The sequence below is a fragment of the Delphinus delphis genome, chromosome 10, assembly GCF_949987515.2.
Source record: "Delphinus delphis chromosome 10, mDelDel1.2, whole genome shotgun sequence".
Classification (NCBI taxonomy): domain Eukaryota; kingdom Metazoa; phylum Chordata; class Mammalia; order Artiodactyla; family Delphinidae; genus Delphinus; species Delphinus delphis.
This window is the reverse complement of record NC_082692.2, coordinates 94857845-94876407: the sequence shown is the minus strand read 5'-3', so window position 1 is coordinate 94876407 and position 18563 is coordinate 94857845. Positions and strand designations below refer to the sequence as shown.

The window sequence follows — 18563 nt, the reverse complement described above, 5'->3', positions numbered from 1 at the left end:
AAGACAGTCTCTTCAGCAAGCGGTGTTGGAAAAGCTGGACAGCCACACGTAAATCAATGAAGTTAGAACATATCCTCACCATACACAAAAATAAACTCAAAATAGCTTAAGGACTTAAATATAGACACGGCACCATAAAACTCCTAGAAGAGAACATAGGCAAAACAAAATTTCTGTCTCTGACAGAAATCGTACCACTGTTTTCTTAGGTCAGTCTCCCAAAGCAATAGAAATAAAGGCACAAATAAACAAATGGGACCTAATCAAACTTACAAGCTTCTGTACAGCAAAGGAAACCATCAACAAAATGAAAAGACAACCTGCATACTGGGAGAAAATATTTGCAAATGATGCAACCGACAAGGGCTTAATTTCCAAAGTATACGAACAGCTCATACAACTCAATAACAAAAAAACAACCCAATCGTAAAATGGGCAGAAGACCTAAATAGACATTTTCTCAACGAAGACATACAGATGGCCAACAGGCACATGAAAAGATGCTCATCCTCGCTAATCATTAGAGAAATGCAAATCACAACTACAATGAGGTATCACCTCACACCAGTCAGAATGGCCATTAAAAAAGTCTACAAACAACAAATGCTGGAGAGGGTGTGGAGAAAAGGGAACCCTCTTGCACTGTTGGTGGGAATGTAAATTGATACAGCCACTATGGAGAAGAGTATGGAGGTTCCTCAAAAAACTAAAAAGAGAGTTGCCCTACGAGCCAGCCATCCCACTCCTGGGCCTATACCCAGACAAAACTCCATTCGAAAAGATACAAGCACCTTTATGTTCATAGCAACACTATTTACAATAGCCAAGACGTGCAAACAACCTAAATGTTCATCGACAGATGAATGGATAAAGAAGATGTGGTGTGTGTGTATGTGTACATATATTTGCTGTACAGCAGAAAGGAACACAATGCTGTAAAAGCAACTATACTTCAATAAAATTTTAACAAATAACATAAAATCGATAACCAACAAGGACCTACTGTAGAGCACAAGGAACTGTACTCAATATTTTGTAATAACCTACAAGGGAAAAGAATATATGTATTGAGGATCATTATCATTTACGTCAAGTGCTTAATCTGGTAGCTAGCACATGGCAAGCATTCAGTAAACATTAATTATTATAATTACTTTTCAAAAGACTCTCAGAATGAAAACCTTAAGCGTAAAACTTGCAAAAAGCTAAAGTTTTTGTTCGTTTAGATGTGTATTTGTCGACTTTTTTGCAGGATGAGAGACAGTCATTTAAGTAAGGACCTAATAAGCACTGACTATTTAATAATTTTTATTACTAAGGTTTTGGCCTTGGATCTAATTTCTTCCTCATAGCATGCAAAATGCAGCAATTCTTCAGTTATGAGAATAACAATAATCAACAGAGGGAAGGATACGGTCAAAGTTGGGAGGCTGATGCATTCCTTAGTCCTCTGTTCCTGTGATACTTTTAAAAGGCAGGAAGGGCTTATATATTACAGTTTATTGGATTTGCGGGGTTTCACATTTTTACTTAAAATGGAGAACTTGTCAACTCAAATAAATGCAGATCTTGCTATTTTCTTTCAGGGTCTTGTAGATGCCAACATAATGGACTTATGAAACATTTAACACGTGCATTGCAATAAATCCTACAAAACCCCTGATTCAATCCGTTTGCCCAGGCTGATTGTCCAAATGAGAGATTCTGCTTCGGTGCTTGTGAAGGGCAGCCAGCTGGGCTCCCCAGGAAAACATAGGCACGTACTACCTGCCCCTCCTCTCCCAACTTGATCAACTGCATTGATATATTTTGTGCAGATTTTTGTTTTATGCATGGCAAGTAAAATTAATTCCTCAACAACTACTTCTGAAACTTCTACTCTATGCCTGACCCCAGCTGGGACTGGGGACACAAAAAAAGGCATAAACAAAAAAGTGAATGCCTGGTTTCACTGAGCTTGCAGCTGAGTACAGATGGAACATCATGTACAAAGGCCCTGTGATAGCAAGAATCCAGGTGTCTTTACAAAACTAAAGGCAAGTCAGAGCTGCAGCAGAACGAGACAGGGCCCTGCCACAGGGGGCCCTAGAGACCATGCTGAGAGCTTGCCTTCTTCTCATGAACAATGTATGGACACTGAGATGCCTTAAATATTGGGGGTAGCAGGATTAGTCTTGCAAAAATTGCTAAAAATAGCACCAGTTTAGGTTTTGAGCCGTTCTTCAAATTCAATAGCACTTCTGCAATCTCAAAACTTGTTCAAGGAAAGAGAAAATCTGTTGACATACAGTCCACGCCGGAGGCATGATTTATGTAGGCACGTTAACAGCCAGGCTGACAGATACTTGAAGTCCAATAACTATTTGTCCTAATGATTTTTGTACACTTGTATCCACAGAAGAATTGCTTTGGATTAGCTCTTGGCATAGTTTTCTTTTGAGTTGTCCATGGTTTCTTCAAAATGTAATTCTAAAGTGTAGCCATTTGTCACAAACTTGCCGGAAACTTGCTTGTGACAGTTGCATTTTTCTCAAATGAAAAAAGCAATAGCATCTTGTAATTCAACATTTCCCTTCCATGGTAAATTGCCCAATTGTGCCAGAGCAGCAGACCACTTTGGTAGCTCAGTTTATAACTGCTACTCTGATATTGATATGCTCTCCCTTAAAAGTATTATTTTGCACTTCATCCGGTTTCAATCTCCACCATCTGTTTCGATAAGGCTGCAGGACTGTTTGCCCCACCCTAAAAGGGCAGGAAGTCCCATGGGAAGGAGATACATTCCCAGAGAATTTTATAGTCCTGGCTGCAATTCCCTGTTGTAAAATTATGCTGCCTATGAGACAGGGAATGTGATTTTGTGTCTTTTTTCTTGGTACAAGCTACTAACTTTTCATCAATATAACAAAGTTTGAAAAATACTGCCCTATTTTGAGCTCAGGAGAGGAGAGAAGAAACAAGGTCAACTCACTTCTCCACTGCAGCTGTTCCTAAGTGAGGACCTGAGGGATCAATCCAGGATCATAATCAAAGATGTTCTACAAAAGAGCCCTTATGGGGCTGGGTGTCAGCAAGTAAGGAAACTGCTGTATGAACAAAAACATAAAGTGACCCCCAAATGAGAATGTGCCTACTCATGTTCCAAGAATCTAGGAAGGGAACTAGGCATCAGAGGAGAAAGAGCACAGGGAGAAATCATCCGCATTTATCACGTGGTTGACCCCTCTGAGCCACATCTTCCTCATCTGTATAATGGGTATAATAATCCCTTGCAGACAGTCAGAGCTGTGGTGATGATTTCTATCTTTTCCTGGAACAATTTTTGACTGTTGTTTTCTACTTTAGCCTCCTATTTGCTTTCTCCACAGCACTAATCATAACTTGCAATTATTTTATTCATCTACTTTTGGTTTTCCGCCTTCCTCCTGGGCTGGAATAGAAGCTCCCTGAAAGCAGAGCCCGTATCTTCCTCCCAGCTCAGTTGCTAGCCCCGTGCAGGCGCTCGACACACATTTGTGAAATGAACAAATGAGGAGGGAGAGAATGCATGAGAAAACAATTGCGTGCCATTAGTTATTGGGATTATTTTTCTCGTTAGCAAATACGCTCTCAAATACGTCACGGAATTGCTCCAAAGTTTGGTTTTGTTTTAATCTGTAAAAGGAGGAGGATACGTGTCATGTTTATTCACCAGGCTGATAGGGGCATCACACTGGATGATATAAACACATAAAAGGATACTGATCTGTGTACAGCACTTTATAAGGCCAAGGATGTTTAAAGCAAAGGAAGAACACAGCTGAGTATGACAATAAAAAAGGATAGGCAATTTGAGTCATGGGGGAGATGCTTTTTTTAAACAAAGCCAAAGGTAACTTCAGTCACCACAAACATCCATCGCAACGACGGCATGTAAACCCACTGCACGCAAACTACTACCACTGGGCACCGTTCTATTGAATCCTTGCGAGCCATCCCATGTAGTAGGGACTATTGTTATCCCCATTTTACAGATGAGCAAATAAGGGGCTGAGAATGTTTCAGTGACTTGCCCATGGTGACAGAGTAAGGGAAAGAGCTGGGATTCACACCTGGGCAACTGGCCTCTTCGAGTCTTAACCATTTTTCAAGAGCTAATTAGCGTGGCTTCATCAGGCAGCTTGAACACGTGCTTCTACATAATAGAGCTATGAGCACCCAGGAAGGGTGCTATTAGACGATGAGGAAATGGGAAGTCTTCCCATGTGGTCACCACATACCTGATCTAGTGTGACTGGAAAAACTAAGACAAAGTGAGAAGTCTCTCTCGAAAGTTTTATCTGGGTTTATGTGTCTGGTAGATATTTATCTTGTGAGCATATTTTTATTCTCTAGAAAGATGAACATGATGCTGCATACTCTGTAAAAGCCTCAAATGGTTTTGGTATGCATATTTCTCTTTGGAAGAAGTAAAAGGGGGGGAAAAATGAAACATCTGTATTACTAGAAATGCTTCCTAAGGAAAGCTATATTCCAACCTAACTTGCTTGAGGATACTTGATTAAGTCATGCAACAGCCCTTTCTTACACCTCCTAAAAAGCCTGTAAGCAGCCAATTTATAATACGTACATCGCTTAGAAGAGGCACTTTGCTTACAAGGACTGCTGCTGAGAAGGGGCTGAATTCCCCTCACTTGGGAATTCCTTCTCATCAAGTGCGTAGCCTGACAGACTTTACGAAATACGGCAAGGCCGTAACTCCAATCTTTAAAGCCACTGCCTCCTGGAGCTAATGAGGAAGAAATGACACACAGCTCAGATAATTATGCCTTCTAACGCTTATGGAAATGCTTTTTGCCTGGATATCCCTGGGCTTTCAACTTGGTGTTCCACAATCGGGCCTGATTCTGCGTAGAATCCAAGCCAGCTCCTGTCCATGCCGTGGCGGCTGGACGGCAAGAGGAACCTGAGGAAACATGGCCTGAGCTAAAATGGGGCGCTGCTGAAGACCCCCCTTTATGCTCTGGAGGGTTGGTGGCAGAAAGAAAAATGCATTTCCTGCAGGGTCCACCGATAAATATCTATTTGAGAAGGCTGACGATAGCCAGCCTCTACCTTACACGTCTGGTCAAGATTTGAGAAAATGAGCTTTATGAACTTACTGCTACGCTTGCGATATTTCATAAGCCTGTCCTGTCATCCATGACTCTTACGCTTTGGTTGTACGGACACAGTGGTGTAGGGCAATATTCTTATATATTCATATATTATTGGAAGCTACAAAGCTCTTATTCTTTGCTTTTAAGAAGTTTGTAAGAGAACACTAAAAAAGTAAAATAAAATAAAAAGATTGACTTGAGTTTTAAGTCCAGTATCACGTGGTCAATATGAGGCTCTGAGCTTCAGAAGTTGGAGTCCTGGAGGATTCAAGACATACAGTGCAGGCCATACGCAAAAGAATTAGAAGGATATGGTTAGATCTAAGTTGGTCTCCTCCCTCAACCTGTAATAAAGACAGTTAAGAATGGAAGATGAGAAGAAAGAGACTTACAGGGGAAGCCTGTAAGTTGCGTGCGGGTGTGTGCCCCTGGAAAGGGTCCTGGGCTCCAACACCTCCCCCAGCACAGGCTCAGGAGGGCTGTAGAAGCCATCACAATCAGAGCTGAGCCTGGAGGAGCCCTGAGGCCAGGATCAAAAGTCCATGCCGTGCTCACCTCCACATCTCCACTCCTGAGGGACGGTATCACATTCCTGGAGAAGGATTCCCGGACAGGAAGAAGGCATGGATAGAGGCCAAAGGCCCAGAGCAAAGGGACCTCACAAACAACTCCAGGTCCCTGGCCTTGACAAAGTCCTCTGTAAATGAGGTTCCACCACACTGACTGGGTGGAATGGACAACTCTACAAAGACTGCTTAAACTTCTAAAATCACTGAAATGGAGGGGCAAAACAGAGTTATAGGAAACAATCACAAGTCATATTTTTTGCACTACGGGTTTGGTGGCCCGAGAGCTGTACTTACTATAACGTAACCATAGGAGAGGCTGTAGTGTCAGCGCTCTCAGAAGCGAGGCTGGTCACATCTTGCTTATCTTCTCTCAAATTTATCAAGTGTTATACTTGACATATTTGATGCTATGCTGCCCACTGAAAACAGGCTACCTTTTTGTTCTTCAATTCCTTTAGAAAGATAACTCTACTGGTTTTAAAATAATCAAAGAAGATAAAATTTCATATCTAAGTGAATTAAAAGTAAAGCCAGAGAAATAACATAGCATTTAATATGATTTAATGTTCCACTAAAGCCTTTTCTCGTCTATTACGTATAGGAATCCAAAGTCATACCCATAATCATCTTTCATGGACACGGGACTTTTATTCAATACTTTTATTCTGAAAAGTATTTAAAATGAGTTTTCCAAGAACAAAGGAGACTTCAGATGTGAATTCAGATGATTCTAATTTGGGGAACACTATATTAATTAGCATTTCACCTAGCTAAATTCTATTAGTAAATTCACCCAAAGAGCTGCTATAAAATGCTGTACTGCATGCACAAAGCCTTTCTGAGACGATTCTGAGACATTTAGTACTTATTTAATGTTCATTTTAAAAATGAATGAATGATTTAACATAAAAAAATCGAATAATTTGGCTTATATTTCCAGTTCCCACCCAGACAGAAGCCAGTCATTGCAGAGGCAGGTAGTGGAAGACTTAAGGATGATGGTAGGAAGAGAAACACCAAGCAAGATGCTGATGTCCAGAGATAAGGCCGCGAATCAAACATTTAACGAAGAACCATATTAACACACAGTCCATAATGAATGCTCCAGGCAGATTAAATCATAATTAATCTTCGTTGACCCTCGGTTTAACAAAGCGCAGAGGTGTAAAAACGCATTTTACTTTGCTTCTCATCAAAATGGCTTCAAAAAGTCTTAGAGCAACAAAGGGTGAGACATTATTTGTCTATAACATTTTGTTGTGGATTCCTTAATCGTGCTGAATAAATTAGGTCTCACAATACAACATCTATTTAACAATTAAAGGTCAATTCAGAATAGAATAATAAAATGACAGGGAGAACTAATTAGTAGACTCAAATTTTTCCACACATATATTCTCAGAGAACTTGACTCACTTAAGTCTAATTCCTTTGTCCTGATAGTTTAAAAATTATACAGGCTCAACTGGGCCTGGGTCCCAGGTGAGGATAAAAGACTTTAGAAATACACGCTTTATTCACTAACAGCATTTATTAACAGGATTTTGCCACCCCCAAGAGAGTGACCTTTACTTAAACTATTAGCTTTGACAAGTGAGGTGAAAAGAAAAACACAGCTTAAGGATACTGACCTCCCAGAACGTGGACATTTACCAGACTATACTCTTTGGCCCTTGCTATCTTTCCACAGTAAATATCTGTTGATTAGGGACTCAAAACAAAATCATATTTGTTTACTGTGTGAGTTGAAAGCACTAGCAATGGAATACGTCTTTTTACAAAAAAAAAACCAACCCACAAAACAAGAAATGTCACCAATTTATTCTTCCTCTACCATCTCAAAAGGAAAACAAATCTCTGAAAGTCAAGTTGTCCCTTCATGGAATAATGGATTTCTAAATGCTGAGTTACTTGTTTTCAGCAAAGAGATGATTCCGCAGAATCAGTATTCAGAGTGGCATTTGACAGGACCGTAATGTTAGTTAGACAAATGTCTGTATAAGCCGTAAGATGCGACAGAGTGATAATTTTTACGGACTGCCATAGGCAAACACATACAGATTCGGCAAGCACATTCAGATTCTCAAAACCTTCTGAGTTCAAAGAATGGGTCTGGGAGCAAAGACCTTGGGGATGCTACTAACCACATAGGGATATAGCACATCAGGGCTAAAACTGTACAAAAGTTGGGACATGAGGTACTCAGCAAGTCCAAGCTCCTATAACGCTTGGGCACACTCTATATTATGGTGCTGAAATTCCATAAGCTTGGAGTCTCATTCCATTCACAGCATAAAGTTGAATAATGCTTGCCTACAAACTTTCTGATACCTTAGTATATTGCTATGCAATGTGTGCCCCAGTGAAAATCTCTGGTATGTATTTACATGCTTATGCAAATCCCTGGCTTTATTTTCCTCCTAGAATTTGGTGTACATCCTGATTTTCCATAGGACTGACATAAGGCAATAGGATCTTCATGAAACACCACCCTGCTCTGTAACTGCTTTCAGCCCGGAAGAGCAGATAATTGCCATTACTGAGCTATTACTGTGTCCTAGTATCATTTTAGATCCTTTTTTTTTTTTTTAACATCTTTATTGTAGTATAATTGCTTTACAATGATGTGTTAGTTTCTGCTGTATAAAAATGTGAATCAGCTATATATATACATATATCCCCATATCCCCTCCCTCTTGCGTCTCCCTCCCACCCTCCCTTACCCACCCCTCTAGGTGGTCACAAAGCACTGAGCTGACCTCTCTGTGCTGTGTGGCTGCTTCCCACTAGCTATCTATTTTACATTTCGTAGTGTATATACGTCCATGCCACTCTCTCACTTCATCCCACCTTACCCTTCCCCCTCCCCGTGTCCTCAAGTGCATTTTCTACATATGCGTCTTTATTCCTGTCCTGCCCCTAGGTTCTTCAGAACCATTTTTTTTTTTTTTTTAGATTCCATATATATGTGTTAGCATACGGTATTTGTTTTTCTCTTTCTGACTTACTTCACTCTGTATGACAGACTCTAGGTCCATCCCCCTCACTACAAATAACTCAATTTCATTTCCTTTTATGGCTGAGTAATATTCCATTGTATATATGTGCCACATCTTCTTTACCCATTCAGCTGTCGATGGACACTTAGGTTGCTTCCATGTCCTGCCTATTGTAAACAGAGCGGCAATGAACATTGTGGTACACGACTCTTTTTGAATTATGGTTTTCTCAGGGTATATGCCCAGTAGTGGGATTGCTGGGTCCTATAGTAGTTCTTTCTTTCATTTTTTAAGGAACCTCCATACTGTTCTCCATAGTGGCTGTATCAATTTACATTCCCACCAACAGTGCAAGAGGGTTCCCTTTCTGCACATCTGCTCCAGCATTTATTTCTTGTAGATGTTTTGATGATGGCCATTCTGACCAGTGTGAGGTGATATCTCATTGTGGTTTTGATTTGCATTTCTCTAATGATCAGTGATGTTGAGCATCCTTTCATGTGTTTGTTGGCAATCTGTATATCTTCTTTGGAGAAATGTCTATTTAGGTTTTCTAGTCATTTTTGGATTGGGTTTGTTTTTTTGATATTGAGCTGCATGAGCTGCTCATAAATTTTGGAGATTAATCCCTTGTCAGTTGCTTCGTTTGCAAATATTTTCTCCCATTCTGAGGGTTGCCTTTTGGTCTTGTTTATGGTTTCCTTTGCTGTGTAAAAGCTTTTAAGTTTCATTAGGTCCCATTTGTTTATTTTTGTTTTTATTTCCTTTTCTCTAGGAGGTGGGTCAAAAAGGATCTTGCTGTGATTTGTGTCACAGAGTGTTCTGCCTATGTTTTCCTCTAAGAACTTGATAGTGTCTGGCCTTACATTTAGGTCTTTAATCCATTTTGAGCTTATTTTTGTGTATGGTGTTAGGGAGTGTTCTAATTTCATTCTTTTAAATGCAGCTGTCCAGTTTTCCCAGCACCATTTATTGAAGAGGTTATCTTTTCTCCATTGTATATTCTTGCCTCCTTTATCAAAGATAAGGTGACCATATGTGCGTGGGTTTCTCTCTGGGCTTTCTATCCTGTTCCATTGATCTATATTTCTGTTTTTGTGCCAGTACCATCCTGTCTTGCTTACTGTAGCTTTGTAGTATAGTCTGAAGTCAGGGAACCTGATTCCGCCAGCTCCATTTTTCTTTCTCAAGATTGCTTTGGCTAGTCGAGGTCTTTTGTATTCCATACAAATTGTGCAATTTTTTGTTCTAGTTCTGTGAAAAATGGCATTGGTAGTTTGATAGGGATTGCACTGAATCTGTAGATTGCTTTGGGTAGTATAGTCATTTTCACAATGTTGATTCTTCCATTCCAAGAACATGGTATATCTCTCCATCTGTTTGTATCATCTTTAATTTCTTTCATCAGTGTCTTACAGTTTTCTGCATACAGGTCTTTTGTCTCCTTAGGTAGGTTTATTCCTAGGTATTTTATTCTTTTTGCTGCAATGGTAAATGGGAGTGTTTCCTTAATTTCTCTTTCAGATTTTTCACCATTTGTGTATATGAATGCAAGAGATTTCTGTGCATTAGTTTTGTATCCTGCTACTTTACCAAATTCATTGTTTAGCTCTAGTAGTTTTCTGGTAGCATCTTTAAGATTTTCTATGTATAGTATCATGTCATCTGCAAACAGTGACAGTTTTACTTCTTCTTTTCCGATTTGGATTCCTTTTATTTCTTTTTCGTCTCAGATTGCTGGGGCTAAAACTTCCAGGATTATGTTGAATAATAGTGGTGAGAGTGGGCAACCTTGTCTTCTTCCTGATCTTAGTGGAAATAGTTTCAGTTTTTCACCATTGAGAACAATGCTGTCTGTGGCTTTGTCATATATGGCCTTTACTATGTTGTAGTAAGTTCCCTCTATGCCTACTTTCTGGAGGGTTTTTATCATAAATGGGTGTTGAATTTTGTCAAAAGCTTTCTCTGCATCTATTGAGATGATCATATAGTTTTTCTCCTTCAATTTGTTAATATGGTGTATCATATTGATTGATTTGCATATATTGAATTCTTGCATTCCTGGGGTAAAACCCACTTGATCATGGTGTATGACCCTTTTAATGTGCTACTGGAACCTGTTTGCTAGTAGTTTGTTGAGGATTTTTACATCTGTGTTCATCAGTGATACTGGCCTGTAGTTTTCTTTTTCTGTGACATCTTTGCCTGGTTTTGGTATCAGGGTGATGGTGGGCTCATAGAATGAGTTTGGGAGTGTTCCTCCCTCTGCTATATTTTGGAAGAGTTTGAGAAGGACAGGTGTTAACTCTTCTCTAAATGTTTGATAGAATTCGCCTGTGAAGCCATCTGGTTCTGGGCTTTTGTTTGTTGGAAGATTTTTAATCACAGTTTCAATCTCAGTGCTTGTGATTGGTCTGTTTATATTTTCTATTTCTTGCTGGTTCAGTCTCGCAAGGTTGTGCTTTTCTAAGAATTGTCCATTTCTGCCAGGTTGCCCATTTTATTGGCATATAGTTGCTTGTAGTAATCTCTCATGATCCTTTGTATTTCTGCAGTGTCAGTTGTTACTTCTCTTTCATTTCTAATTCTACTGAGTTGAGTCTTCTCCCTCTTTTTTCTTGATGTGTCTGGCTAATGGTTTATCAGCTTTGTTTATCTTCTGAAAGAAGCAGCTTTTAGTTTTATTGATCTTTGCTATTGTTTCCTTCATTTCTTTTTCATTTATTTCTGATCTGATCTTTATGATTTCTTTCCTTCTGCTAACTTTGCAGATTTTTTGTTCTTCTTTTTCTAATTGCTTTAGGTGTAAGTTTACGTTGTTTATTTGAGATGTTTCTTGTTTCTTGAGGTAGTATTGTATTGCTATAAACTTCCCTCATAGAACTGCTTTTGCTGCATCCCATAGGTTGTGGGTCATCATGATTTCATTGTCATTTGTTTCTAGGTATTTTGTGATTTCCTCTTTGATTTCTTCAGTGATCTGTTGGCTATTTAGTATCATACTGTTTAGCCTCCATGTGTTTTTATTTTTTACAGATTTTTTTTTTCCTGTAATTGATATCTATTCTCATAGTGTTGTGGTCGGAAAAGATACTTGATACAATTTTAATTTTCTTACATTTACCAAGGCTTGATTTGTGACCCAAGATATGATCTATCCTGGAGAATGTTCCATGAGCATTTGAGAGGAAAGTGTATTCTGCTGTTTTTCGATGGAATGTCCTTTAAATATCAATTAGGTCCTGCTACTTAACATGTCATTTAAAGCTTGTGTTTCCTTGCTTATTTTCATTTTGTTGATCTGTCCATTGGTGAAAGTGGGATGTTAAAGTCCCCTACTACGATTGTGTTACTGTCAATTTCCCCTTTTATGGCTGTTAACATTTGCCTTATGTATTGAGGTGCTCCTATGTTGGGTGCATAAATATTTACAATTGTAATTTCTTCTTGGATTGATCCCTTGATCTTTATGTAGGGTCCTTTTTTTGTCTCTTGTAATAGTCTTTATTTTAAAGTCTATTTTGTCTGACAGAGAATTGCTACTCCAGCTTCCTTTTGATTTCCATTTGCATGGAATATCTTATTCCCTCCCCTCACTTTCAGTCTGTATGTGTCCCTAGGTCTGAAGTGGGTCTCTTGTAGACAGCATATATACAGGTCTTGTTTTGGTATCCATTCAGCCAGTCTGTCTGGCTGAATTTAATCCATTTACATTTTAGGTAATTATCAATATGTATGTTCCTATTACCATTTTCTTAATTGTTTTGGGTTTGTTATTGTACGTCTTTTCCTTCTCTTCTGTTTCCTGCCTAGAGAAGTTCTTTTAGTATTTTTTGAAAATTTGGTTTGGTGGTGCTAAATTCTCTTAGCTTTTGATTGTCTGTAGAGGTTTTAATTTCTCTGTCGAATCTGAGTGAGATCCTTGCTGGGTAGAGTAATCTTGGTGGTAGGTTTTTCCCTTGCATCACTTTAAATATGTCCTGCCACTCCCTTTTGGCTTACAGAGTTTCTGCTGAAAGATCAGCTGTTAACTTTATGGGGATTCCCTTGTATGTTATTTGTTGGTTTTCCCTTGCTGCTTTCAGTATTTTTTCTTTGTATTTAATTTCTGACAGGTTGATTAATATGTTTCTTGGTGTGTTTCTCCTTGGATTTATCCTGTATGGGACTCTCTGTGCTTTCTGGAATTAACTATTTCCTTTGCCATATTAGGGAAGTTTTCAACTATAATCTCTTCCAATATTTTCTTAGACCCTTTCTTTTTCTCTTCTTCTTCTGGGACCCCTATAATTCAAAAGTTGCTGCGTTTAATGTTGGCCCAGAGGTCTCTGAGATCGTCCTCAATTCTTTTCATTCTTTTTTCTTTATTCTGCTCTGTGGTAGTTATTTCCACTATTTTATCTTCCAGGTCACCTATCCGTTTTTCTGCCTCAGTTATTCTGCTATTGATTCCTTCTAGAGAATTTTAAATTTCATTTATTGTGCTGCTCATCATTGTTTGTTTGCTCCCTAGTTCGTCTAAGTCCTTGTTAAACGTTTCTTGTATTTTCTCCACTCGATTTCCAAGATTTTGGATCATCTTTACTATCATTACTCTGAATTCTTTTTCAGGTAGACTGCCTATTTCCTCTTCATTTGCTTGGTCTGGTGGGTTTTTACCTTGCTCCTTCATCTGCTGAGTATTTCTCTGTCTTCTTATTTTGCTTAACTTACTGTGCTTGGGGTCTCCTTTTCGCAGGCTGCATGTTCGTAGTTCCCGTTGTTTTTGCTGTCTGACCACAGCAGCTAAGGTTGGTTCAGTGGGCTGTGTAGGCTTCTTGGTCGAGGAGACTGGTGCCTGTTTTCTGGTGGATGAGTCTGGATCTTGTCTTTCTGGCGGGCAGGACCGCGTCTGGTGGTGTGTTTTGGGGCATCTGTGACCTTATTATGTTTTTAGGCAGCCTCTCTGCTAGTGGGTGGGGTTGTGTTCCTGTCTTGCTAGTTGTTTGGCATGGGGTGTCCAGTACTGTAGCTTGCTATTTGCTGAGTGGAACTGGGTCTTAGCGTTGAGAAAGAGATCTCTGGGAGAGCTTTTGCCATTTGCTATTACTTGGAGCTGAGAGGTGTCCAGTGGACCAATGTCCTGAACTCGGCTCTCCCACCTCAGAGGCTCAGGCCTGACACCTGGCTGGAGCAACAATACCCTGTCAGCCACACAGCTGCTAGTCTCCTGCAGAGAGAGTAGGGGTGGCGGCTGTGGCTTATGGTGGGGACAAGGACACTGGCAGCAGAAGTTCTGGGAAGTACTCCTGGGCATGAGCCCTCCCAGAGTCCGCCCTTAGCCCCCCACCAAAGAGCTTCTAGATCCACTTCTTGAGTGCTCTCATTTAATTCCCACAACAACTTTGGATGCAATTAATTATTAATTATTATTCCCATTTCAAAGATGAGGAAAGGCTTTGAGAGATTAAATACTGTCTCTCACAGGGGTATTCAGAGATAGCCCTGGAACACAATGCTAGTCCTCTTTCATGCCAAAACCTCTGGTTTCGCACACACTTTGGCAGAGTATTTTCCTGACACCAAGATGGCCTCGATCTCTTTTGCAGAGACATAACTTCACCTATTTATTTTCCTTCTTCTCTTGACCTTGGTAACTCCACAAAAACATATTTTTCCCAAAGAGATCATATGCTAAACTGGTCTCTGTGTCAGCAATCTACTGGCAAGTGTTAAGGGTGAACACACTTACCCAGTGGGGTGGGGAGGGTAGGGGAGCATAAATTCAACCTGAAAGAAAAATCACGTCTGATTTTTCTTCCCATGAGCAACAAATAATCTATGATGAGCTATCTAAAAATGCTTACTTTAATGTGTGTGTAGTTACCACTATCTCCATTAGAAAATATAGCTCTACCATGAAGTAGCATGAATGGCATTAGTACCTTTCAGATAGAGTTTGTGTTTTCTGTGAAAACCTACACCACCAATAAACTGGCTGGACTATGTGACTCCTTGGAGGATGGCAGCCAAGATAACCCATGAGCAGGATGGGTCCCTGGTGAGTCTTAATTTATATCAATGACAACTGAGATAAACCACCAGGGAAAGTAGGATGAAGAATGTCTAGCTCTCAAGGTTGAGAGACCTTGGAATTGGGTATCAAGGAAAGTTGGGATGTTCTTAAAACACTGAAGTATGTGGTAGCTTTCCTTGTTTGAAGGAGATTTTAAATGCATATGGATAATTCATAGGAATAAGGATTCCATGGTTGTTCAGGTAAGAATCCATGCACATGTAGCCCAATGTTAAATTCTAAAGCATATGCAGTTTATTTCATGTTTAATAATAATTTTTGTTCGACAATTATTCTTCCTTTCATGACTTTTTTTTTTTACCATCTTGGGTTGTTAGAACTCACTGTTTTCCCCTGACGCCAGGAATGTGCTCTCTCCAAATAGTTATGGGTCCCACGACTCATGTTCAAAACTTGTCTGAGCAGATGATTGATTCAATGATCTTGACCTTGAATCTTGAATGATCCAAGACTACTTGGAGCTAATATATAGTAAGTAGCTCATGACGGCTGAAGAGGCTATATATCCCAGAAAAAAAATGCCTGCATTTTAGTGTGTGTCCAAATCCTAGGAATGAATATTTTAAGACTTTCTTGTTCTTTAGCAGAGACCAGTCACAGAGAGAGGTCTGTGAAGCGGGCTGTTTTCTGCAGCCCTGAGATCAAAACATCTACTAACTGCACTCTGCGATGCCAGGCTCCACGATCGGCAATGCCAGACTACTGAGCCTACCTCCTCATCTGGTTGCTTCTTTCCAATGTGCCCGCTCTTTCAGTGTTGCAAAATCTGGGTACCAAGCTTTCCCTTACATCACCCACACCCTTAAGCCTGTCAATGGCTTTCTTCTCTCATCCATTCTTCTCTTTCATTAAAACAACTTCTCACTGCAAGTATTCTCATTAATACAGTTTAATATGTCATTTCTCTCCATTTTTTCTTTCCCTGTGGTCTAGCAAATCTTACTATGTCTTTTCTCCCACTTTTCCACTTCCAAGTTGAGGTGTACCTAAATGTCAAGATTTTAAAAATAGAACTCTGGGAATACTTCCAAAGCAAGTACAAGTTTAGTTGAATTTGGAAAAGAGAAAGTACGAGGAAGAATAACAAACACAGACCATCCACGTTCTTATATCCATTAACAGGAAGAGCAAAAGACACAATGATAGTAGTAATATCGACGTCCACTCAGTACGGCACCTCTTACCACAAGGGAAGTGGTAAGTAAGGAAAGGGAGGGGGGCCTCAGCTAATTTACCAGGTGTGATCATAGGTCTCTCACATGGAGGAAGCATATGAAAACATCAACACTTCTGTTTCCATTTTTTGAAGGTAGTGGCTTGGATAATGAGCTTATATGTTTTTATAAACCCAAATTCTTGATAATCAGCGCTAAAATGTGACTACAGGTAAAACAGCCTGGTTAGGGTATACACGAAGACTGGAGATGAGCCTTAGACAGAACGATCCTAACGGCCGTCAGACAATTCATTCCACCTTTCAGACTCTACAAAACATCAAATGTCAGAAAGAGCCAAAAAACTGTCACCAATCACTGAGGTACTTGTAGTACGTCTGCATGTCCCCGTCATATAGACAAATTACCCAGATGTCAAGCTAATTTTTCAACTTCTACTTGAAAGCTTGGTGTCACCTATAGGTCTAGTCAACATTGACTTAATTTTCCCCCAACACTGTAAGGATCCTATTATTGAAAACACTGTTGCTATACACTACGGGCTAGAGAATGTGGCTAATCTGATGTTCTAGTTAACTGAGTTAGGCATCCAACCGTGCATCATATTGATTTTGTACCATTATTGTTACTCATGTCTCTGTTGATATCTTACCTCTCCTTTTTCACAAAAAGAAAACTCCTTGAGGAAAAGGCCTAAACTTCAGCATCCTTGCACCATTCGTGCTGTTTTAGTACCACGTTCTACATGCATTATTCTTCATTAACAGATGTTTACTGAATGGGGGAATCTACAGTATCTGAATGGCCAATATTCGAAGGCCCACATTGCAAAGAAAAACTACACATGAGTGTATACAATACGAACGTCTCTTTCTTGATCACACTAAAGACATTTTAGGGTTTGTCGTACCTCAAGGGCATCATTACAAATGTTGAAGGCTACTGAAGCATAAAATTGGGGAATGCTAATTAATAGAGGGCTAGGTGATGGTAGAACACATCACACCCTTGTGTAAGACCTCCCACAACTTCCAGTATCCACAGGATAAAGACCAAAATCCACATACATCCCAGCAAAGCTTATTCCTCGTATCTCTACACCTGCAGCCTCGGCTCACACATTTATCCTATTCACTGTACTGCATGTTTTTCTGCTTTTCACATCCTAAGAGGCACCATCGTTTTCCTGCTTCGAGCCCTGTGCCGTGCTCTTCCTGCACCAGAAATTCTCCAATCTGGTCTTCCCCTTCCCCAACCAGCCAACGTCTACTCACCTTTTGAGAGAGCTTCCGCCTTTAACATGAGTAAAATTCCTTGATTATACGCCGTTGCCTCACTCAGAACATTTACTGCAATTTATAATTATGTATTCACAGCAAGGTCGCTGGAATAAGGTTGATTTTTTCTCACTACACTCTAAGCAGCGTGAAAGCAGTGGCATTACCTGGTTTGCTCACCACCAGATCAGCGGTACCTAGCACAGTGCTTAGCAGAAAGGAGTCGCTCAATATATATTTGTGAACCAATCAGTGAATAAACATGTGATGTCACCTTCTGATTACTGCATATATATATGTGTGTATACACACACAAACACCTACACCCACACAGGGGTTAGCCAAAAAGTTCGTTCGGGTTTTCCCACAAGATGTTACAGAACATTGGAATTCTCATTACTCTAACCCCAAGTACTTTCTTTCCTTAATCAAATATATTGTTTTCACATTTTTGGTCATTTCTCTGCTGATAGTTAAATCTGATGCTGGTATGGAATTTGTGAGAGACTTTGGTCTATGTGAAAATGACTTTATACTCCTGGCTACAACATGAACTAATATTTACCAGCGACAGCATTCAAGGCAACATGACCTCTTCTGAACTCAAAGCATCAAAGAAAATGTCAATTACTGCTAGACGGACAGGCAGAAAAGAATCCACTCTTGTCTGTACTGCTCTTGCCGCTCAAGTCTTACGTTCCTGTTCCACTTTCTGAGCAATCTAGTAAAATTCAATTTACTTTTTCAATTCGTCTGCAGCCAAGCTTCCTTTTGTCAGCTCTGCAGACATCACAATGCTGGCCACGCAGAGTAACAGGAGAAGGACAGTGAGAATGAAATTACCTGTGCACTTGCGATCTGTGTCTTCTTTCTTTGACCCACTAATTGTCAACTTGCAGTTGAAGTTTTCCTCCCAGTATTCGGCAAACCATACGTTTCTTCTGTTGTTTTCGAGCGTGCGGGATGTAAAGTAGGCATCAAACCCTAAACAGAGTTAAACGGAAAGGTTACTGCTTGCGGGGCACGGCCGGGACATTTGGAAATAAAAATACCAATGATGGTTTTTCTTCTTTTTAGTGGACTGGACGCTTGCTCTTTTGTGTCAATCAAAAAAAAAAAAAAAAGTGAGGAAAAAAATACTAATGCTAATTCCTATGGCTAAATCCCTAGTTCAATCTGTCAGGCAGACGTGTGGCCTACAAATGAACTTTCACAGTAAAATCTGCATTAGAGACCTTAGCAGTGACACAGTGATCACAACACCCCTTGTATCTCTAGGGAGTAGACTAGGTCTTTATCATCACCAAGATAATAAGTGATCATTTCAGT

At 39.8% G+C, this 18563-nt stretch overlaps 1 protein-coding gene across 6 annotated transcripts in view; it reads right to left on the bottom strand.

Annotated features, from left to right (window-relative positions):
* Positions 1–18563, bottom strand: part of GRM7 (glutamate metabotropic receptor 7) — an 859725-nt gene that overhangs the window by 316060 nt on the left and 525102 nt on the right. For all 6 annotated transcript variants that reach the window (XM_060022949.1, XM_060022947.1, XM_060022946.1 and 3 more), the window contains one exon: positions 18078–18218. In XM_060022949.1, the coding sequence (XP_059878932.1) occupies positions 18078–18218 (141 nt within the window). The remainder of the gene's footprint in view (positions 1–18077; positions 18219–18563) is intronic.